This window comes from Strix aluco, chromosome Z (assembly GCF_031877795.1).
Source record: "Strix aluco isolate bStrAlu1 chromosome Z, bStrAlu1.hap1, whole genome shotgun sequence".
In the NCBI taxonomy this organism is placed as follows: Eukaryota; Metazoa; Chordata; class Aves; order Strigiformes; family Strigidae; genus Strix; species Strix aluco.
In genome coordinates, this window is record NC_133971.1 from 86,808,650 (window position 1) to 86,832,725 (window position 24,076).

At 40.1% G+C, this 24,076-nt stretch overlaps 1 protein-coding gene across 13 annotated transcripts in view; it reads left to right on the top strand.

Annotated features, from left to right (window-relative positions):
• UBAP2 (ubiquitin associated protein 2) overlaps window positions 1–24,076 on the top strand; it is a 139,625-nt gene that overhangs the window by 13,212 nt on the left and 102,337 nt on the right. For 11 of the 13 annotated variants that reach the window (XR_012621515.1, XM_074811612.1, XM_074811619.1 and 8 more), the window contains exons 2-6: window positions 10,307–10,446; window positions 14,444–14,521; window positions 16,396–16,506; window positions 20,391–20,544; window positions 22,274–22,351. Coding sequence is in view for 11 of the 13 variants with exons in the window: in XM_074811612.1 (XP_074667713.1) it covers window positions 10,348–10,446; window positions 14,444–14,521; window positions 16,396–16,506; window positions 20,391–20,544; window positions 22,274–22,351 (520 nt within the window). In the remaining 2 variants the exon portion in view is untranslated. Of the gene's footprint in view, window positions 1–633; window positions 784–10,306; window positions 10,447–14,443; window positions 14,522–16,395; window positions 16,507–20,390; window positions 20,545–22,273; window positions 22,352–24,076 lie in introns of those variants that run through there. The other 2 variants (XM_074811615.1, XM_074811626.1) reach the window with 2 other exon arrangements.

Below are 24,076 nucleotides of genomic sequence, written 5' to 3' on the forward strand. Positions count from 1 at the left end.
TGGTTTTCCGATTATGTGAGTGTATCATGAGCAGTGATCTGTACTGGTCTTCTTCCTTCAGTACCTAGTTCAAGGAGTAGTGCTCTGTACAGGTGCAGGAATGATACCTGAGCTCTTTGGTGTTGCTACCAAAACTCTGAAGCTAGAGTCAAAAATCTGATACCACGAGGTTTTTAGCACATTTTATAGATACAGCCTTCCTGATTTTACTTGGTTGCATTTGCTTTTATATCACTTGTGGCTTGTAATTTAACCATTGGCTTTTGTTGTGAGTGTTGTAATGTGATCTGATGAGTGTTGCAAGTCTGAATTAATCCTCCCCTACAAAACTTTTTTTTTATGGTTACACTTTCTGCATTGTTCCTAGTTGTCAATTCTAGTGTGAATTAACAAGGTGCCCTTTTTTTTGATGCAGTTGAGTGTGTTTCCGCTAGTGTCAGAATGTAACAAATGTCTCTGCTCTTGCTCAGCTATTTTTAGTCCTGTTGCTTGTATCTGTTTCTATTCAGACGATTTCTTTGGAAGCCGTTCCAGGAGAGTGCGGTTTGGCGACGCGGGAGGGAGCCGGAGGGGGGCAGGGAGAGCACAAGCGCTGAGCATGTTCGTGATCTGGCGGCGAGATGTCCGGCGCCGAGTGCTGCTTCCTGTGTGCCACCTTGTTTACAAGGACCCGCTCAAACCGAGTTCCCCCTTCTGCGTATTGTCCTGGCTCCGTGGGTCCCTGCTTGTTAGCTGTGTCTGCCATTTGGAGTACCTGGGTTTCAGCTTGAAACTTCTTACTGGGTTTGTTTCTCTGTGTAAAGAGCGATTAATTTTAGGGGCTGTTTAGATATGGGCCGTTATATCAGAGCGAATAGCTGAAACACGCATTTCTACAGTTTTAACAGCCGAAGCCAACAGTTCTCAGTACATGTAATTTTCCCTGATCCTGTTACAATTCAGCATCTTTCTTTGTTCTGAGACCAGTTTAATCTGGATTAACTTTCCTAATAAGTTTTATTAGAAGTTTTTTTTTCTTATTTAACAGCTGGTTTTAGTTTTTAGTTTTTTTTTTTCCTTTGTTTGCTGTTGCATGAGTTACTCATCTTGTGGGTACAGCTAGCTGTTGATGTAACAGTAATGATTGACAGGAGGGTGATCCACTGAAAGTTGGTGGTTTTTAACTGTTGTATCTTATGGTCCTTGATGTATGCTTGTAGCTGATGTATATACTGACACAGCCCAAGCTTAAACTGTTTTTAAAGTGTCCTGCTGACATTGTCACTAGAGGCATGTGGGGAATAGTAGTTTTGAGACAAGTCAGTCACAGTTAATAAGGTTGAAGTCCTGTGCGGCTTTGGTGATACATTTCAATCTTATCTGAGATGCTTTGGCAACTTAAATATATTTTTTCTGTCATAGTATTGATAGTTTAACCACAGTGTGACCTGAGATCATATGTCCTTCCATGTATTCTTTGAACAGAACATCTATAACTTGTTTAGCTTGTACTCTGCAGCTGTTTCCTCACCTACATATATGTGTGTATGTGTGGCCTCAGCTTACCCAGGCTTCTAGTTAACCCCTGAGTTCATCCCAGATAGTCTGGAAAGCTGTTCAAATTATTACAGTCTGTAGAGGCTTTGCCTTGTGATTATTTTTTTTTGGGGGGGAGGGAGCCATCTGAAGAACTTCCAAGTCACCCAGCCCTGTCTTCCTGGACGAGTCTGTCTGGATTTCCTCCTTTCCCCCTCTGAGGGACTGCTATGAGTTTTAATAAGCTGGCAGAGGGAGCAAGCCTTCTCAAGGTGGAGCTTCTGATAGGGAAAGGGTGGATGTTTTGAGTGTATTATTCCTGTGAAAGTGAAATTCAAAGATGACCAGCGAAAGCATTGAATATTTAGTTGTGTGTACAAAATCATTAAAGATTGGTTTTGGTGGCTAAATTGCTTTACAGTAATTTGAGTCTCTAATGTGTGAAACTGAATGCAGACAGGTACTTCTCTGGCTGGGGGAAAGGGCTGTATTCTAGATTGCCATAAGCTGTATTAGTCAGGCTGTCCTAATGTTGGTTGATTATAGCCTCCTCTTATTTGGATAGAAAGACCTCCAAATTTTCGTAAGTGTATTCTTCACTGCAAGTTACTGAATGCTAACAGGTATCCAAGAGGCTGGGCATTAAGGAGTGTTGCCTGGTAAAGGTGATACAAGTGTCTATTTTGCTCCTGGTGACCAAAAAGAATATATATGCTATAAGATAGTGATATATTCAAGGTCACTCTGCTGGCAGAGTCCCTTCCTGGGAGTTTTTTATTTTTTAAAATGCCTATAAGTCATTTTTAATATTTGGTTTTTTGTCGTGTGTGGAGGGCCTGACCAGGATCAAGTCTTGCTGTACTGGATCCCAGGAAAACAAAATGTGAAACCTTACATTTTGCCGATGTTATAATGGTGCATGGCTGCTGAAATGCAAGTTCCCCCTTTCCTCATGAACTTGATCCCTATCCCTCGTGTCAGATTCAGCAGTTGTATAGCCACATAGTTTTCCACTGGATAAGCTTATTCAACTGACTCACTGTTTTGTTTTAGAGGGTTTAGTATGCTCTTGGGTCAGCTCACTAAACCTACTCCCTCTGCAGCTGCAGGATTGTAAGTCTGATTGAAGGGAAGTAGCAATATTATGTGGTTAAGGCGTGGGGGAGCAGGAATGCCATTTCTGGTGACGACTCAGTTGCATGGTATTAGATGTGAGCTGAAACATGATTTTAATGGAATAAACTGTTTAGGTTCTACCTGCACTATGGATTGAACTTTGAATGAATAAACAACCAGGTCCCAAATGGGAACTAAAATGCTAGTCAAGTTTTTTGTCCCAGACTCTGCTCAGCCATCCTCCACTTGTGTCTGACTTCAGAAAGGCTGTGTTAGTTCTGGCTGCAGAGGGTAATGATTTTCAACCCTGAAAAACCTGCTAGTTCAGTTTTTTCCTCAGCTGCAATAAACCTTTCCTTTTGCAAAGTACTAGTTAATGTTTTTTACAAGCCTCCTAGTTAATGCAGTGTATAATTCAGACTGGAGTATTTTTGCAGGGGGTGACTAGGCTGTAGCTCTGCTAGCTGCTGTGTTGGAAGTTGTAGACACTGTAGTGCCTGTTCACGGAGTGCTTGTCAGGATACCTTAGGAGGGAAAACACAAAGGGCTTACCTTTTCTGTTTTTCTTCATTGATTGTTCCATTTTGGGCGGGGGGACAAACCCAGAGAAATGGGTATGAGGAGGAAATTTGCAATACTGATGGTTCTTCACAACTAAATGTAGCAGTGGTGGAATAAACAGTGAATATACTGTGTATTGACTTGGCTAATGTTTTCTTTTATCTCCTTAGGCTAAAAATCAGAGAGCAGAGAACTCGGAAATGGAGGTGTTCCTTTTCTACTGTAGCAAGAGGAAGTAGAGTGTGTGCATGGCTGTGCAAGCACTGGGAACCACCTCTGAGCCACTGTGGTTGGTCTCTGCTTCCTAGCCTGAGATACTGAGTCAGTTGACAGTTCAGGACAGCATATGGTGTGGTCAGTGACGGGAATACATTACCTCTTTTACCTTGGTGACTTTTAGAGAGGGTTCGCATAAGAAAAACTTTCTCTGTGACAGAGGGCAAGAAATGAGGTCCTTCCATCAAAGATGGCAGGAACAGGAATTTAATTTTTCCTTCGGGTTTTAGAATAATACCAGGACAGTCCAGAGCTTTTCTTAAGATATTCCTCAGCAGAGAAGCATACTTCAAAGGTGAACTTGCTGCTGCCCCTTCCTCACAGGATCCCCACGATCGTTGCTTTTCAACGAGGATTCCTATTTTTTATATATTATATTTCGATGTGGACCAGTGCAGCCTTTTTTTTTTTTTATTGTCTAGTTCATGGCAACAACTGTGGTCTGGTCTCTGTTATGGTCTAGTAAGATCCTCTAGTTCTGATAGTCCTGAGAGCCATGCTTAGATAGAAAATAACATGCACTTTTAGTCTAATTGGGTCCCTGTTACTTAAAGTTTCATTACAATGTTAAGTGCTGGTAACCAGTGCATCTTGCAGGTTCTTGCAAAGATGGGGCTTGTAATAAATTAGGACAGGGAGCAAGGCTTTATTCCTTTTGCATGTGTAAGTCCAGCCAGTTGCTATCTAAAATGGTGTTCTTGCAGAAAGGCAGCAAAAGATGAGGATAGTGTGTCTGTGGATACTGATGTCTGAAACATAAGGCCAAGTCCTCTGAATCTTCTAGGACATTCACTGCCTTTTGATTGTCTAGAATCACTCAGGAGTGTTGTCTTCCGATAGCAGCAGAGGTGCGTGGTTTTGCTAAACAGGTTTTTAGCGGTCTGAAGATTGCCTTGGTTGTGTGACAGATAAAGCCCTAGGTGGAAGTCAGTTAGGATTCTCTGATTTTAGTGCAATTGTGGGTTTTTTTTTTAATACCTGTGAAAGTTGAATCTGGGGAAATTTAGATTCCTCTTCATAAATTTCTGTATGAATAAGGGTACTTGTTGCCTCTGAAGTTTCAATATTTATAAAGAAATGATGAGGGCAAGTCTGCTAGATGTTTATTTGGTATAGATGGCAGATTTTGATTAATCACTGGTATATACTAAAACGTAAAACACATCTGTTAGGCAGAGATGCTGGGATAATAGCAAATATAGATACTGTGAAGTTAGAAGATTTTTTAAAAAAATGATACTCCTTAACTTTCATGATTGAAATCTGCTCTACTAATGGAAAACATGCACTTTCAGTCCCCCTTCCACATCATACCTTTGGAGATGCTCTGGATATGTGACCAGCCTTTGCCTTCTTTCTCTTCCAAAACAATGCCATCTTTTCTTTTATTTGTAAGATCTATTTGTGTATTTTATTGTCTTCCTTTCTATAACATTTCCTCGGGAATACTGATCTTTGAAATTAACTTTTTTTTCTGGTAATGAGAAATTATTGATATCTGTAGATCAGGGTATGTTTTTAGCTAATTATAGATTGACTTGGCAGAATAGTAATTTCAACTAACACCTCAATGGGTTTTAAGAAAGGTGGGTAAGAGTATTTACTTGTATTCAGTATGCTTTTCTACACAACTGTAAGTGTGTATATTAGTTCGTATGTTTGCACTGGTATTCTGGCCCCTTTCAGCAATCCTCTTTTCTTGGTAAAACATGAGACCATACACATAGTACACTTTCTTTCTTCTGTGGTGTTCTGCCAGTGATGCAGGTCTGCTCCTGGCCATCAGTATTTTTCCTGTTTACAGTAGACGACTGTAAGATGAGACATGAATCCTCCCAGGATCCATAAGCTCAGGTTCAGTATTGTTGGCTTGGGGCAGTACAGACATGGAGTCATCAGCACTGCTCCTGAGGAACATCTGACTCTTGCAAACTCTTTTCCCCTTTCAAGAAGTAATAAAGGTGGTGTGATACTTTAGACAACAACACTTGAGGGAAGTGCATTATGTCGATGCTTTGCAGACATATTTTTTTTCTCCGCTCTTGCCTCATAGTCATGTCATGCTACTGCTGTAGCAGTAAAATCTAGACTTGTTGTACGTGTCCAGTAGTCATGCCATCATGAGGCAGTGTCCTGCAGCCTTTTCCCAGCTCCGTCATTGTGAGAAATCCTTGACTGAGTAGCTTTGTGTTTAGACTATAAAAAACCAGTCACACTTCTAAGGTGTCCACAGAGATTTCTTCACTGTGTTCTATCACAGCTCCTTGTCCAGAGAGTCAAGAAGATAACTTTCTTGAGACAGCCTCAGGAAAAGAATCAAAACTGTGTTTTTCTCAGCTGATGAAAGTGAATATTTAACTTCAGAAGGATTCTTGAAAGTTAGGTGGTATTGCTGTGCATTGTCTGTCCCTGGAAGTTCAGCAACAGATTTACTGTGTCTTGTGGGGCTTGCAACCCTGTCAAGTCAATTTGTATTCTGTGTATCTCAAGCTTTTCTGACTTCTTTGAGTCTTAAGGACTAGATCTCTTGCCAAAAGAAAGTTGAACAAAAGATCAAAGAAAGCATTATGATAGCTTTAAAAACCTGCTTTTTGTGTTGATACGCATTCAGTTACTCTTCGATACGTTGTCTTGCCCTTTCTAAAATCCAAAGCAAGAATCCAACTAAATGTGCTGGATAAGACTTACGGTATGGAGACTTTGGGAGGGGGTGGGATGTGGTCTCTGGGAAAGTTGGGTGTTGAGATACCAATACTTTGGTACTGCTTTTGGAAACGAGAGTAATTGTTGCCGTTCCATCACCAGTCTCGTGACTGCTTTTTGTACAATATTGTATCTACTGTTGTAGTGTACATCCTTGGGCTAAATTTGCTGTACAGACAGAAACACTAAAACAAACAAAACTTGAGAATTTGGTATTATTTTCCTCTTAAATGCCTCTGTTGCTTTCCATTTTTAAGTCTAGTTATTTGCTTTATGAGGAAGTGCTGAAATTTGAATTCCTTAGAGCTGGAGAAGCTAAACATACTTGAAGCGAACAATTTTTTTAACTACCGATGAAGGAATTCTTTAATTTTTATTTTGTTTGAGTTTTGTTTTGTTTTTTTTGTTTAATTAAAAATAAAGACAGCCTTCCTCTGGAGGTACTAGGTTACATCAGTGAAAAAAGGTTTATAGCAATCTTGTGCTTCTTTTTTTTTATTATCATGAAAGAAAGTATGACCACCTTCTTTATACAACAGTTTTGGGAAGTCCAGTCTCTTTTTTTCTCCTCCTTCTTTGCTAGTGCTCTGGGGGTCTGTTTCATTTAATGTGTACCTATTTCTTCAAAGTACAGCTGTTTTGGCTGCTTACTGTAGAGTTGCAATGTCTCTACAAGGTCAACTATTAACTGCTGATGAGGGACTTCTGCACTGAGCCAGACCCTGACATGAAAACTGAAACATCTGCCCAACTGAATATTTTTTTGATCTTTATTAAACAGATTTTAATTAAGAGTTGTTTTCTTCCCAGTCTCAAACCTTCTTTCCTCATTTGGTCTGCAGTTAAAATTAAGTTCATCAGTTTGTGATATCCTACTCATTGCTATGACAACAGCCTGCCAAACAGACTTTAATATGAAGAATTGGAGAGAATAAGAAGCTGCTCTGTGAGCAAGGAAATGTTCAGCCTGATCTTATTAATTAATAATAGCCCACTTAACACTGAAAATTGTAGTCATTATAGTAATTTGAAGACAGTGGCTATCTGCCTCCCTTCTGCCTGCTGCTTTGGTACTCTTAAGAGTACGTGTGGTAGGGTGTGAAGCCTCAGCCTGTGGTGGTGAAGGCATGCCCGTGCCAGGGAGGTGTGATGTTTCCCTCGTCACTGCACCGTCGGCAGTGGAGCAGGGCCCCTCAGCTGATCCTCCTGCGTGTTGGGGCTGGACTGGTTGCTGTGTCTGGACACTGCCTGTAGGTAGTGGGAGCCAACTAACAGGGGAATAAAATAGCATTATTTTGAAAGCTCTCTTTATATCAAGCTGCCGGTTGTGCTTTTAAGAAGACTGAATTGTGTCTGAAATGGTTTATAACATGTCCATGTTGGCTTGATGGGGAATTTCAAACTGAGGGTGTGTTTCCACACTTGTCTGAAGCAAGTACAAGTCCATACTGCTGCCAGGAAGAGGCCCTCACCTACACTGGTTTTCTGCTTCGGACCTGTTCCTAAATTGTGCTGCTCATGGGCTGCGTGGTCAGCATGATGAGGATCTTCTTCAAAGATCTTGTTACACTGTTCAGGTTGTTTGACTCTGTTCCCACCAGCAGGCTGATCTTGCTGTGCTGCTTCATCCCCCAGCAGTGTTTCAAACATTTGTGTGCCTGCCTTTTTCCTTAAAGTATCCTTTCATCCTGAAAAATAAATGTGGCTTAAACAGCTGTGGTGCAGAGACACTGTAAAATACATGTTAAGAGAGGGAGGAAAGACATAGTCCTCTCCAGGTACCTGTAGGTTGCCTGACTGTTGGGAGTGTAGGCTATAGTTCAGAATGTGCTTTACAAACAGGTGGAAAACTCTTTGTTTTAATGTGTGTGTATTGCTGTCATGTCCAAAACATGGATTGCAGTATTTTGAATAGCTTTGATGAAATTAGAAAAAATAGCATTGATATGTATGTCAGCATTCCTAGATACAAGAATCTGTGTAAACATGACATTAATTCAGAAATGATGAACAAATTGAGACCCAGTGGGGTTGTTATTTCTCAGTGTATCTTAAATCATATTGGAAACTATTAGTTTGTCTTTCACAGAGGTTAGTGCTCTCTTGTAATTTTCTCTGTTCAGGACTTTTTTTCATTGCTCATTGTGCTAGGTTCAAATCGTGATGAACTGACCAATACTTAAGGAAAAAAAGAATGACCCAAAGGTCATTATTAGTCTATATACATTTTAAGTTTTTTGGACGTTGGCAGTCCAGTCAGTAAGGCTTATAAAGCAGATTTTAAAACAAAGAGCAAAAGTAATTTTTACTGCAAACTCAACTGAAAACTGTCCCTAATGTGTTTTAAAATATCAATGGGACAGCCACAACCAGATAGTCAGTGGTAAGTGTTGAACTTGCTGTTCAGAGCATCTCCACATCTACTTAATATTTTGCTTTCCATAGAACATGTCATGAGCTTAAATAGCCTCTGTTCTGACTGTATCTGGCTTTTAGGGTGTCAGGCGCAGTGCTTTGAAGGCCTATGTGTTGTGGGGCTTAGAAGACAACAAAGTTAGACTACCTTAAGAGACTGGGAGACAGACTGGCTTTGTTGAATATATTCATAAAGCTGGAGAAACAGAGTGTTCTAGTTCAGCCCATACTACAGTCAGTTCCTGGTAAAGGCAGGCCTTTTCTTGTTAAATATGTAAGAGTTCATGGAAATATACTTTCTGCTCAGACTTTATTGAATGCTTTAACTAGCACATAAAGAAATTCAATGTCGGGGTTCAATTTTGGCCAACAAAAAAGTGTTTCTAAAGTGAAGAAGAGGTTTGGATGATAATGGGGTTAATTGTCTTTTTGATTCTAAATGAGGCTCCTGAGCATCATGAACCAGTGTTTAAATTGAAGCATCTTATTGCAACTTTAATTGTTGAGTACCCATTACTCGTGAGTGCTAGTGAGCAGTTGGGTATTGAACACGTCCTCATCCACGCAATCACAGCAGTTTGCTCAGTGTTCATCAGAGCACTATCATGCATTGAGCTCGGTGCTAGCCAGCTTGCACCAAAGCTGCTGCTCTGACAAGTTGCGTGCTGAGGCATGTTCATACATTGGGGTTGCAATAAAAGTGCTTTGCTGTTTGTTTTCACATCTTCTGCCCAGGTGCACCACTTGCAGGTTGTCCTTGTTTCCCTAAACTTGCAGGTTTTACTTCACAGTGTCATGGGGACAGAAACCAGGCAGTTGACTGTGACTGTTCTGACCAGTTAAGAGATCTGTTTCCAGTTATCATAGCTACTATAAACCGTACTCGTCAATTAGCCTTGTGTTAGATGCTGTACAAACACAGAGGGAATAACAAATTTCTTGTTTCAAAGTAATTTTAATGGTAGAGGATGAATGAGAATGAAAGCTGGCTGCCACAAAGGGGATAACAGTGATGTGTGTGTGGGATTTGGGTTTTCTTTTGGGTTTCTTTGTTGCCATAAAACAAAGGCATGTTTAAAGCAGGGTAATAGGTAGTTTTGTAAATAATTTCTGTAAGTATGAGGGAGAACAAAGCAAAAATACTGGCTACAGAGGCTGGATTTAAAGGCAAGCATCATCATTTCTCTTATAAATGAGAGGTGAGAAGTAGAGTGGGTGTTGGCCATGACCTCCATATATGTGCAGGAAAGCAGTGTGATGACAGGGAAGAGGAACTGCCTAGTTTGTGAATGCGATTTTTGCATTACTATTTTGAGTGGTTATGAGAGTGGTTAAATTCCAGGCACCAAAACAGGACAGCAGAAATTTAAGGAGTGATACAGCTGGAGCTGAAATTTCAGCAGAGTAGAAGATAGTAAAGTCTGTATGTAAAATAACTTGCAAAAGCTGTGAGATTTTGATGTCATCTGGAAGTACTGATCTAGACAGATTCCAGTCAGCTGACAAAAATGCTTTTTGTCCACTGCATTTCTCCCTTTACTGTAAAACTGCAATAAATCCAATAATACTGTATTAAAGCTGCTTTCTCTGGAGTCTCTGTATAGAGTTTGTGGTAAATGCAGGAAGAGTTCAAGCTACTGCATTTGTTTATTACATGGATATTGAATCTATTGAATCAGTACCCTGCCTTAACTCATGCTCCTTTTTTTTTATCTTTCAGATTTTCTATTTTGTACATACATTGTTTTGTATATACTGTATATGATGACTTCGGTGGGCAGTGAACGTACCCGGGGCACTCGGGACAAAACGCAAATTTCAACCACACAGCCAACACAACCACAGAAACAAGTAGTACAGGTATGTGATACTATATAATCTTCTTTGAGTTCAAAGTGACCATGTAATGATCTGCCTTTCTTCCCTAAGTCAGTAAAAACTGAGAAAAGTCAGGAGGAAAAATCGTGGTCTATTTTGGAAGAGTATGTTTGATATGTTGTTTTAATTACTCAGTAATCCAACACAGCATTAAGTTGTTCCTGCATTCTTGTCTCTAAAGGAGCTTTGTGTTCTTCAGCAACATTCCCATCAGTGAGGAATTCTATGCCTATGCCTGTGTCAGGATTTCTGTCCTGTGACCCCAATGTCCTCAGATCTCAGCTCTTCCATATGCCAGCCTCATGATGCTAGAAGATTTCTGGTTGATAGAGGAATTAGGGTGGATGGGAAAAGGTTTGTTAGATGCGTGCTGCATTCTACAGCATGATTCAGCATACCTGCAAGTCATAAAAATCTAAACTTCTTGTGCAGCCTCCTCACAAAGTGAAATGAAGATGACCATCCACTAGTGGACTAAAATTATTTTGAGTATTTGTGAGATTGAAATTAAGCTCTTAGCCAATTGTCTTGATTCTCAGTGGCCGGGTAAAGTTGTGTGCTTGTCTGGGTTACGGAGAGTGCAAAATGTCTGCTCCTGGCAACTCATTATTCTCTTGTCAGGTACTTCTCAAAATTGGACTCAATTCAAGAATTGCCTCAGTTCTCAGAGAGTGCATCAATCTAGAGGTGCTCCTCTGGGAAATTGTCTTTTATTGTTTTCTAGATTGATCTTTAATGTGGAGGGGCTCTTGTTCTGTTTCATACAGTATTAATTGTGTGACCTCAAGCCCTTATCATCTTGTGTTGCAGTGCTTTGCATAGTGTTGATTTATGCTAATGTGTGGATTTAGAAAGTGACTTTCAACAGATTAAGTTGAATTTGGTTTTGTTTTATAGCAAGTAAGGCTGCAGGACTGTAGTGAGCAGGTTGACAGAAGCGGTTTCCCCTTTTCTGACATTTGCAAGACAGCAGTAGAGTACTCTCCTCAGTTTTGGGTTCCCTGGCATAAGACAGACATTGGCAGATGGGAGCAAGTCCAGCGAAGAGCTGTGAGGATGGCTGAGAGGCTGGAGCCTCATGAATGAGGATGGTTGAGGGGACTGGATTTGTTCAGCCCTAAGAAGGCAAGGCAAGGTTATATCTTCTATTCAGATACCTCATGAAAGGGTATAGAGAAGGTGAAGCCAGAGTCTTCTCAGAGAGACAACGGCGTAAGTTGAAACACTGGAAATTCCAGCTGTTAAAAGGAAAAAAAATTGTTTACTGTGAACACAGTCATGGATTAGAGAGGTTGTGGGATCTCTGTCTGGCCCCAAGCAGCTCCTCTGATGGGAGATGTTCTCAGTGGGAGGTTGCACTGAGTATCACTGGAGGACCTTTCCAACCTATATGATTCATTGTTTTTAAGCATTAAGTCTTAGGGACTTCTTTCTGCAGTTTGTCCACTTACTCTGCTTCTTGCATAGTAGATATTGGTTTAGTCAATTCAGTGGAAAAGATGGTTATGTAATATACAACAATTATGTTTTAGTGAACCATATTTTTTTTATTATTTAGATGGACTGTCCTGCTTAGTCAGACTTTACAGATCAGCAGAAATTGATTCATTTTTCTGAATGTAGAATAATGTTGCTTTCCCAAATGGAGATTGTCATAATACCGTGTTGATCATCATTTAAGTTATTTAAGAAATTACATCACAGTTCTTTTGCATTGCTCTTGGGTAGTAAATAAACCATTTTGTTGTAAGATCTGGGCCTAGTACTGTCACTTGATTTGGTGTTTTGCACACTTCTGTTTTCTGGTAGTTCGAAGATGTTACTTAAAAATTTCCTTCTCTGTGTTATGCTACAAATATATCTTGTAAGGTTGAGTAAAGTTTTAGCTGTCTTAAGATGCTACTATTTTCTTAGTCGCAATTAAAATTTAATTAATAGTCTTTTATAGGATACTGCAATGTTACTTATAATGATGGTGCCTTAAAAATAAAGAAGAGCCACCCACTAGAAAAAAGGCCAAAACTTTGTGACACTGATTTGGTGTTTGTGTAGTAAACACATCTTGTGGGATTTTGCTGTTTTTTTTCTTCTGAATCTCCAGTTTCATCTGGGTGTAATTCACTGGCATAAATTATTAGTGATATTGCACTTACTTGTTTCTAAGCTCTCTGCTTACATCAGAAAACTGAGGATAGTCACACGTTTGATATTGTTATAAAATTGGTATATTTTTGTCTTCTAACATGGACTTGGAAAAAAGTTGGTTTATGGAAAAAGTGAATCTTAATGTCTTCCTGTTTCTGGTCAAATATGCCTCTACAGAAATTACATTGTCTGAATGTTTTTACTCTGATATCTTTAAAGGAAATCTTTTCACTGTCTTAAAAGTTGCCCTTAAAAGGACCTGAGGAAGCTGAAGTTAGAGTGAGAAGATGGATCAATAAGGCTTAGTTCCTGAAACCAGCAGACCTTTTGTTTTTGCTCTCTGCTGAGCTTTCAGCAGAGACCAAGAGCGAGCTCCTTTGCAAAGAGCGCTGCACTGACTGGGAGGCTTTTGTGGAGGGTGGCATCAGGGCTGGATTGTGGAATTCCAGAGCAGTTCTCCTGTGTGTTACCGAGTGGAGTGACGTATGAAGCTGTCAGCATGACACTTTGAAAATGTGAAGTAGCACAGAGTACTTAACTCCTGTACCAACACTAATTGTCTTGGAACCTTGACTATGAGCACAGCAAATGTTCCTTCCCTCAAGGAACTGGAACAGCTGCAGTAAATTCTCAGAAAATAAGCAGCTGGTGGTGTATGGTGGAGTAATTTTTAGACTTTTCTCAACATTTACACTTGGCGACCTCCTCTAGAGCTTGTATTTGTGGTAAACTCCAAAAGCAAAGCAGCTTGAGGCTGATTAAGTCTGAACTTGTGAGGCACAGAATTCCATGTGGCTATCCTGTGAAGTGAGACTTTGAAAGGTGGTTCAACCAGCTGCCCAGGATGAATCCTTACTGTCATGAATTTCAGTGGATGAGGTGGTCCCTTTCTCAATGAAGAAGTCTTCCACAGCACATCAACTCACATTTTGGGTCTTGGCTTTCTTCAGTATCAGCCTTCTCTAGCATGAGATGGAAGCCTCTTCTGTTTGAGCAGAAATCAAATTAGATCCAGGATCGTGTAGCATAGTTGTCTTTGGTATTTTCATGGGAGTACTGTTCAAGTATACTGCAAATGCTGCACTATGAAGAGTGGCCTGTATGATGCTACATTGGTGTCTTGAGTTGCTTTTTCTCTCAGGTAGCCGTAGCCTATTTGGATTTATGGCACTTTACTGCATACATCCATTTTATTCTTTCAGCTTTTGGAGGAGTTGCCAGCATGGATTTGTGGTCCAGAAATGTTACAGAAGCACCAAATATTTTATGAATAGCAAGATCCTTTAGCAGTTTTCGGAGACTAGTGTTTGCTTATAAAGAAAATAAGCACAGCTGTTCATAGGCAGAATCTTGAGACATGACTCAGTCTCTCGTTAAGTGGTCATAAAACTAGAGTCAGGTTGTTATTGGGAGAGTTGTGGAATGTAATGTGAGCAGGTATCATCAGAGATGTGGTCAATTTAGAAATACTGTCGCCAGTTATGATAAAACGCTAACTCTGGAATAGCAGATACTGTGTAGAAATAGAAGTAAAAGTAATAATATCAAAGTGTAGGCTTCTGTCATAAGTTCTATTTTATTATATAGTTGTCTTGTCTATGTGCTGACCTTTAGCTGTGGCTCAAACACATTAGAATTGCTTCTGTCCCAGCTAACTTTTTAACTATAAAATGGGCATAGAGATGATATTAATCCCTTCCTCATAGCACCTCTGTGCTTGTTGTGTATGTTCTTTTTGAAAATCTGAAGAAAAAAATACAGTGACACTAGGAGATACTTTTAAAAAATATATAGTTAACTTTTGTGTACTTTATTGGATGTTTGCATTTTTCAGGCAACAGCAGAACAGATTCGCCTTGCTCAGATGATCTATGATAAGAACGACGCAGATTTTGAAGATAAAGTGAAACAAGTATGTTTCTTATGATACAGTTTTTATGTCCTGCAATAAGGTGCTCCAAAGCAGGCTTACATATTGGAGCTAAAGCGTCTGTTTCTGTTTTAGATGAAACCTTTTTCAGAAGGACAAAAGTTTAACTAGGAAAAGGTGCTCTTACTGCACTGTAAAGTCTGTTTACAAGAAATTGTGTGGTAATATAGCTCTGGGTGTATAGTTACATTGATGTACTTTCCTTTATAGACAAGCCTTTAAGCCAAAACTCATCTGTGCTGATGTCTTTTCCAGACTGTATCTCTCTAGTATGGTCCTGATGCTTAATGATTGACAGAATAAGAAGTGCATTCAGCTTGACCACATGTACACGCACATGGGAAAAATGTCACCTGTGTAAACTGAGTTTGCTAATATCTTGGCTGTGTTTCAGTAAAAGTAAAAATCTCATTATAACTTAAAGGTGCATTGAAGTGTTATTTTAACAAAAATTAATCTGACCTCCCGGATATGTGTATACATCAAAATTATAGAATTAAACACTGTGAAAATCACACAATCACAGAATGGTTTGGGTTGGAAGGGACCTTAAGGATCATCCAGTTCCAACCCCCCCTGCCATGGGCAGGGACACCTTCCACTAGACCAGGTTGCTCAAAGCCCCGTCCAACCTGGCCTTGAACCCTTCCAGGGAGGGGGCAGCCACAGCTTCTCTGGGCAACCTGTTCCAGTGCCTCACTACCCTCACAGTGAGGAATGTCTTCCTTCTATCTAATTTAAATCTACCCTCTTTCAATTTAAAACTGTTATGCCTCTGTGTGGGTTGACCTTGGCTGAGTGGGGACTCACGAGAGCGGAGTAGAGGGGGAGAATCCCCTCCCTCGACCAGCTGGCCACACTTCTTGATGCAGCCCAGGACATGGTTGGCTTTCTGGGCTGTGAGTGCACATTGCTGGCTCATAGTCACTTTTCCACCCACCAATACCCCCAAGTCCTTCTCTGCAGGGCTGCTCTCAACTCATTCATCCCCCAGCCTGTATTTGTGCTTGGGATTGCCCCGACCCATGTGCAGGACCTTGTACTCGGCCTTGTTGAACCTCATGAGGTTTGCATGGGCCCACCTCTCCAGCCTGTCCATGTCCCTCTGGATGGCACATCCCTTCCCTCCAGTGTGTTGACCGCACCACACAGCTTGGTGTCGGTGGCAAACTTGCTGAGGGTGCACTCAATCCCATTGTCTATGTCCCCAACAAAAATGTTGAACAGCACCGGCCCCGACCCCTGAGGAACACCATTTGTCACTGTCCTACCCATGCTCCTAGCTGGCTAGCAACAAGGGGTTCCTGCTATAGTAATTCCCATAATGTTTAACTCAAGTCCCAGGTTACAACAAAAGGTATCTCTGTTGCAGTCTTCACCCCTGGTTCGTTTGGGCCAGACCATTGGGTTTAACATTTCAATGAACTCCCCTTGCCCTTGCTCAGGCTTTGACTTACAGTCTGCAGTCCCTTAGGGTTGTACCTGCTCCAAGTGGAGCCTTACCTATGAGTCACAGCCTCTTCAGGGGTATACCTGATGATACTGAAGCTATCCTGGTCTTTTATGTCTTTATCCTCATATACTGCTGCTCTGTGGTGACAGCAGTTATTGGATGCATAAAGAAAAAAGAAAAGCTGTGAAAGAGAGTGCTTTCTTGATTACCATTTAATTTTTGTTTAATCCTGTCTCTTGTCTGAATCCCAAGCAGATCTGTAAAGTGCATGTACCTTTATTTAGGATTTTAGTTTGCTCTGACACAGTAGCTATGCGCTTTCTTGGAATCTGTGGTGGTACTAGCTCATATTTTCTTATGATGATAATTTAGATATTTTAACATGTCTGACTTTTACTGCCAGCTTATGGAAGTGACGGGGAAAAACCAGGATGAGTGCATAGTGGCACTACATGATTGTAATGGGGATGTGAACAGAGCAATCAACATACTGCTGGAAGGAAGTTCAGACACGGTAAGGTTTTGCTTTCATATTAAACCGCTTTTTCTCTTTGCTGAGCCTTTCTACTTCTAAGAAGTGACTGGGAAAGTCGTATTTTGGAAGCTTTCGATTTCAGTGTTTCCATTCAAATTCTTTTGAAGGAGATGAAGGGTGGGGCAGCTTCTCTACTGCATGTGTACCTTAGAGTAGGCTGAATGTTGAAAATAACGTGGGTGTTCAGCTGGTCTTTTTCAGAGTCCTCTGGCTTTGATGTAAATGCAGCAGTTTTAACTCTGAAGCAGAACTCTGTGCTCTGTCAGTCACAGGCCTGTGTTTTGCTGCAGTGTTTGTAGTACCCTGTGGCACCTCTACAACCCTGAGACCTGAGGCTAAGTGTTTGCCACCAAGAGTAATCTTTATAAACCTAAAAGGCAGGCACATACTTTGTCATGCAACTTCTGTAGGTGTGCATTGCCAATATTGAAGTCGAAGGAGGTTTCCACATCTGAAAGTTGCATTGACAACACTACTAATGGCAGAAGAGGATACAAATAGTTGCTCCTTTCTGTTGCTCATTTGCCTGATGTCATTGAAAAACAGAAAGAGGAGACTAAACAATGTGTATATAACAACAAATAATGTTGCTTAAAATGTTGCACAGTGGAATTTTTTATCCCAGGAGATACCAGGAAAAATGTCTTGGCTGTGATTGAAGTTTTTGCTGGAGGGATTTCTTACAGTTTATCCAAGGGAGTAAACTAGATTTCATCTCATCTAAATTGGGAAAGAAACCTGGACTTCCTTTCTTAATGCTGAATGTTCAGTATTTCCTGTGATTTGTCAGGATGTGTACTCTGGCTTATTGTTAATGAGGAAACTCAACCTGCATGCGCCCCCCCCCCTTCCAAAATCTAGGACGCACGGTGTTCTGACTGAGGGGACTTTCTTTTTATCCCCTTTTCATTTATCAGAGTTGAGGTAATCTAAAACACAGAAGTATATAACACTGACTGAGCTGGCAAGTTGGGAATAGGAGAGAATATCTCACCATGATTAAATCTGCCTTGGTAATGTGCTGGTTTTATGTTCTCTTGTACTTCTTATATTTGCCATTTTATAGTTGACAATAGTTTTCTGGTTGATAGGGAATGTTAAATGCTTTCCTATTTTTAAGAAATTGTTATAAGTGATCATGAATGGAAGAAACTTTCTGAACTCATTTATCATTTAGAAGCAACAGAGTTATATGTTCTGCTCTTTTGATAAATCTCTTCTGAACCCACTGCTCTCTGTAGACAAAATGCTACTTCAAAACAAGTACAGAGAACTTAAAGCACTCAAGGAGGAAAGAGTACTATTTGAAGGGTGTGAAGAAATTTATTTTTCTTTACGGAAGTTTCTGGGACTCCCACTTGAGGGTTTTGTTTTAAGGCCATTATACTCCAGAACAGTTTAACTGTGGATTTGTTGTAAAGTTGGAAGCAGAGGTATTATTAGTTCTGAATGCGGGTTCCCAAATCTCTTTTCAGGTTTGCTCTGCTTTGATGTGCTAGAATTTTATTTTAACCTGATTTGGAAGAAGATGTCTGTCCAGTTTGAGGAATTAGGAGTAAGGAGTGATAGCTAGAATGTCTATTTATAATTTCTGTGGTAATCTGCCAGTTTTGACTGTTGTTTGTTTTTAAATGCTGTGATCTTTAAGGCTTTATGCTGTGTGACTGTTAGTCTTTATGAAGACTTTTCACTTGCAACAGTTGTGACAGTCTAGCTTTGAATAAGTTGTGGCAGTCTGACTTTGAATAGATAGAGGCTTGTGGATGAGAGTAGGGAAGGGCATGTTTCTTTGCCCAAGACTTCTATTTATTTAGCTTCCTACAGGCGTAAGATCCGTTTTATGCCCGACAGTGTTTTACTTCCTAAACCTTTGAAGGCAGAACAAAAGAGACCTTTCAGATTATTCTTTTTTCCAGCTAAGAGCAGGCCAGCAAGGCGGCTTCTGTTACATGTTTTCGAAGGTCAGACCCACAAGTGTCATTTTGGTTGCCTCAGGCACTGTCAACTGAAATTGTGATCAGTTAGCTCCCTTACAAAAACAGACAGCTTCAATAGTCTGTGATGGATTCCATACCCAGAGGTAGTGCCGTCCTCTATCTTAAAGGACATGGCCAACTTCTCAAGGCTTTCCTCAAAATTAAAAGCATGGATCTGGTGCTTTCATAGTTGTTCTTTTACTGATCCTTCTCAGGTCATGTAAAACCTTACTAAGGAGAAGCTGCTTCCTCTTTAACATTGCAGGATCATCCAGTTTTTGCTGTTTCTTGAAATGTTCAAATATCTTTTGGCACCATGCCCAGCAGTGAAATAGTAGTGCATTCTGAACTACATAGACTTGGTTTTTCAGTTGTCAGTGCAGTTATTTTTCCTCCTGTGAAGTGTCTCTAAAGCTCTAGGAGTATTCTAGTGTGTAATGCAGTTACACTGTGCCAGGTGAAGCCATATGATAGTTACTGGAGAAAACAGTTTTCTGTCGCACAGATAACATGGTGTTTCTCAAATGTGTAGTTTTGTATTTCTAATCTGCGCTTTACCTAAATTGGCTTATGGTGATGTGGTCTTCTATACTGGAGATGAAATTGAAAAGTGATTTCAGCCTTCTTTCTCACCTATACCATCTCAAAAAATGAGAGGGTAACCAATTTTTTTAGTACTTGCTCTTTCAAAGGAGACATTGAAACATTGAGTTTATACTTGTAAACTGTTCTGTAACCTGCTTTCTCAATAGCATTAGTTTTCTCAGTTCTAGGCAACTTGGACTAGCTGGTCATTGCCTACCTTGTGCAGGCTTCTGAGTTGCTGTTGTCTGAATTGAGAGAAGAAAGGACAGGACCTAAAAGTACTGATAGCCAACCTTTTTCTTTGATGCAGGTGCCTGTCAGAGGTCATGGCTTTAGTGCTTCACAGCTGATGACACCTTATTTGTATATGCAAATTTCCTGCTTAAATACCTTACCCAGACTATAAGCTCCTAGAGACGGGGACATACATATAAACCTATCTGCCGTCTTAATGGTTTGCAAATAATACCTTTCTTCTTTTCTTTGTAGCTATGGCTCAACAGACTAACCATGCAGTTGCATAATATATGAGGTGCTGTGCTATTCTTAGGAAGTATTTTAGTCATTTTATTTTCAACTCCTACAGATACTCCTATGGAACTGATACCATCCCTGAATTTATTTTAAAGATGGAGTTTAAAGCTGAAGCCTGATGTTTGGACCTTGGTCCCTTGTCTTATTTAGACACAGTTTTTCCTGTATTTTGCTCTCTGTGATGAGCTGTAGCTGTTAAGAGTGTATGGTCTGGCTTATGGCCCCAGTTTTCCCAAGTTATTGTTCTGCCATATTTGTCTCTTGGTGCTTGAATTCTAGTACACTGGATAGTGGTTTTTCTTTTTTCTTTTTTCTTTTTTTTTTTTTTTTTTACTCCTAGGCCACTTACCACTCTTTTGTTCAATGATGCTTATAAGCATTTTTTCATTTCCTTAGGAGAAAAAGATAGCTGCGTGCATGTTTCCTTGCTAGTTCTGTGGAGGTAGTTGAGAGGGAAACAGTTGCTTGCTTTGCAAATTTTTTGTGTTGTAGTCACATCTAGGCTTTCTTGAAATAGCGAGAAGTATTTGGGATTCTCACATTCCATAAGACAATCCAATTTCTAAAACTTGTTTCTTTCTCATCTTTTCCCAAAAATACAGTCTGTGTTTCCATTTGTATCAGTGTAGTTTGCAAGGTATTACGTATGTGATGTTATGCAAATACCTGTCTTTTTCCATGAACTGGAGGGGTGTGAGGTGGAAGTATGCATTGAGAGCTGTCTCTTCCTTTTTGACTTCTGTATCTAATTCTATTCTACCCAAATAGACCTCTTGGGAGACTGTAGGGGGAAAGAAGAAAAGCCTTGGAAAGGAAAGTTCAGAAAACAAAGAGAACAGAGAAAAACGAGGGGACAGAGAAGTGAGTCGTGGACGGGGAAGTTCCAACAGACGGGGAAGAGGAGGCAGCCGTGGCCGAGAGTGTACGTATAGGGGTTCATTTTTAAAGATTCAGACGCTTTTCTTGCAGCTGAAACTGACTGAGTTAAGATCGTATTCTTAATGAAGTTTGTCCAAGCTATAGCTCAGTACTGAAGGGATCATAACTTATTTGTGTGACAGGTATGCCTGATTTGTCTGTGTGGCTTGGTTTGGGGATGATCTGTATTTGTTCAGAGACACTCAGTTTAATTTAAAGTTCTGTCCTTTTTTGATTAATTGCTGTTCTTTATGTACATTTTAGAATTGGTGCTTTGTAAGACTGCTTGAGAACAAGTATGTCGCTGCATAGCTGATACTTTTTTTGTTTCTTTTAATGAAACAATTATCCAGCTTTGACTCCATCTCCTTTTATGAGTGGGAGAACCTGAAGATGTTCTCATCTTCTCATAAGGGGAATGAAAAGACTGGAATCATTATTAATCTCTAGCATATATTACATAAGCCAACCAAAGGTGAGTTTCCACAACAGAGAAAATTCTTTGAGTTGAAACACTTGAAAATTTTCTATACTTTGTATAGGTGCAGTAATACATTGTACAAAAGCAAACTGGTGTTTCCAAGTTAGGTGGAATGACATTATATCACCATTGGATACATGTTGCTTTTTTCTCTTAAGTTTTATCAGCAGTTATCAAAGCTGTGTACCTTGCCTTGTAAGGGCCATCATACACAGCACTGGTAGATGAGCAGAGAAACTGGAATGAAAATAGTGTATTTAGCTTTTCACTTAAAAGCAGGAAAAATACTATTAGCCAACTCTTCTAATTCATTATTGGAATATATTCAGATATTGTTCCAGTAAGGACATTGTGAATCTTTGTAGAAGAGTAATGTCAATATATGAAAAAATATTAATAAAACTTGCAGCTATGCTTAGAAGAAATTGAAATTGGATCCATCAAAGTGAAAGTGAGGGGCAGAGTTTTTTGCCGGAGCCGGACACTGCTTGTCTCTTCTTGTAATCTGGAAATAAAGATTTTTCAGATGATCACCAGCTCTTGATGGTCTCTTCCCAATTTTACATTCAAGCATAAATGATTTTGTTGCTGCCGTTAGGAAAAGTGGTGCAGTACAAAATCTCAGCAGTGTTTTTAAGTGGCCAGTCTTTTTTTTTTTCTTCAAGGAGCCAGCTATCTTTCAGAGTACCTCCTCAGGAGTTTTCCACTAAATAGTTAAGTTGCAGTGCTTTTCTAATGCCTCACATTCACCCAGTCATCATCCCTCTGATTTAAATACAGAGGAAAGTTCTTTTAAGTTTCCCTGGTTGTACAGGGGTGTGGTATGGGCAGACAGGAGAGTTTGTGTTCTTGGTTATCCCTTATTCTTTCACTGTTGCCACCCTGCATGTTATCTAGGAAGCATAGTATGGGGCAGCTGTATTTCCTACCTTGTTAAAGAGGTGAGACCATAGTTAATAGTGTAGGCTGCAAAACACTGCCTTTTTAAAAAAAAAAAAAAAAAAAAAAGAAAAAAACAACCAAAACAAGTGTGTCTTTCCCTCTTATTAGGTATTTTGCTTTTTAATGTTCCAGTGCAAAGTAAACATAACTTGCTTGTAGTTAGGCCCCCAAAGGAGAGGGGTGACTGGGATCTGTTGACCAGCCCACTTCAAAATCTTGCCTTTTCATTTGGGGTTCAGATGAAGCAGATGGCTATACTGTCTCATGTATGAGTCTCTAAAGCTTCTCTTAAGCTGTCCTCTCTCCACAGTTAGAGCTGAAGAGAATGGAGTGGACAGCAATCAAGGAGACAGGCCTTCAGACCGTGGGAAACGTGGCCGTGGGAGAGGTGAGATGGTGGCATTGGTGTGGGACTGGCACTGATTTCATGTCCTGAAATGGAACTCTCCCGTTTAATTCTTTAAACACTTCTTTTTAAGCTTTTATTGGTTATCCTTTGATTCCATGAGTACTTCAACTGCCATTCCCTTATGCCTTGCTGTGTCTTGGTCTCAGAACAGCTTAAAACAATAGACACAAATCACCTTTGTGGTAATTTCCTGTGTAGCAGGCTGGTGTGCTCTGGCCGTGGAGACCTGTTTTCTCAGATGGACTCATGCCAGACTCCCATGAGTGGGAGTGCACTGGGCTTGCCACGATGTACCTTGGCAGCAGGAGAGTACAAGATTCCACCTGTAGGGCTCTCGGGGAGACACTTGATGTGTACTTGTGCCGTTTCTTTGGGGTGGATCCAGTTGTCAGGCTTGCTTTCTGTTTTCAGTAGCCAATCAGAGAAAGTACAAGCCACCTTAGAGACTTTTTGGTAAGAGAAGGAATTTGACATGGAAGAGTTAGTGAGAAGAACTGTGGAAAAAGTAGAGTCTTAGGTATAATTCTGATTCTATTCTGTAGAAGAGATAGGAAAGATAATGGATTTGATGTGGAATTGAATGGATGCGTAGCTGGTTTGGATTTTCACATGATGGATTGAAAAGACGATTGTTTTTTCTTAGAGCAGGAGGAATGAAAATGGGTAATCTAGGTACAGCACAGGTTGTGTGGGGAAGCGGGTATCAAATGAATTAAATTGATAAAGTGCACAGCAGAGCTAATGTACTTAATAAGAAATGTCTGAATCGTGAAAAATTCTACCTTCAGAGGACTTCCTTCTCTTTGGAATATCCAGTAACAAAGCATTCAAAGGCAAGCACATCCAACTTCATTGTCTCCAGATCTGCATCTTGAAGGAGTGGAAAGACACAGACATGTAGTTTCCAGAGGGTTGTGAGAATGACTTGGTTGTGCCTGTGAATCAGCAAAGAGCAAATGGTGTGTGCAGAGAGGTGGCTCTGCAGGGGACGTGTGGTATAGTTCACAGCTATAGTTTTTGATATGTTAGCCTTGTTAGTAGATGGAATGTAAGTCTTTCAGTATTTGCTTTATAAATTTATCCTTTATACTCAAATTATAAATATAAAGGTAGGATTTTTAAAATTGTTGGGTGCAACTTAGAGGTTAATTTCAAATGCAGTCTATTTTTTGCTTTGTAACCTTATGAACAACACACTGCTTTTGTTGTCAGCACTGTAGCTCTCTAGATGAATATCATATGTCTCAAGCCAAAGCACTTAATCATCAGGTCAAACTGACATATCTGACTGAAGAAATAGGAACAACTTCAGCCAATTTCTGTTCACTGGCTTAGTGTACATAGTATTACTGTATCTCTCTACCAGATATTGTAGACTGTATATTCATGTGAGCAAAGTATCTTAATGAAGTGTTCTCGGCTGTCTGTGATGAACCTGTTGAACAACTTCAGGATCATTATATTACAAGGGTATGTGGCAGGAAATACCTAATTTAGTTTTATAATGCAAGCCCTTGAAATCTGCAGGGAGTTGTATAAAGCTGTGTAATTCACTTTGCAGTATTTCAGGGATGGCTGACCTTTCTTTAGATATTAGTAGAAATAAAAAGCTTCCTGCCATTTCATTCAGTAGTCTTTTTTCTGTTACACAGAGTAGTCAAATGTGGGATAAAGCACTTCAGCTGAAAGTAAATAGATAGCTGG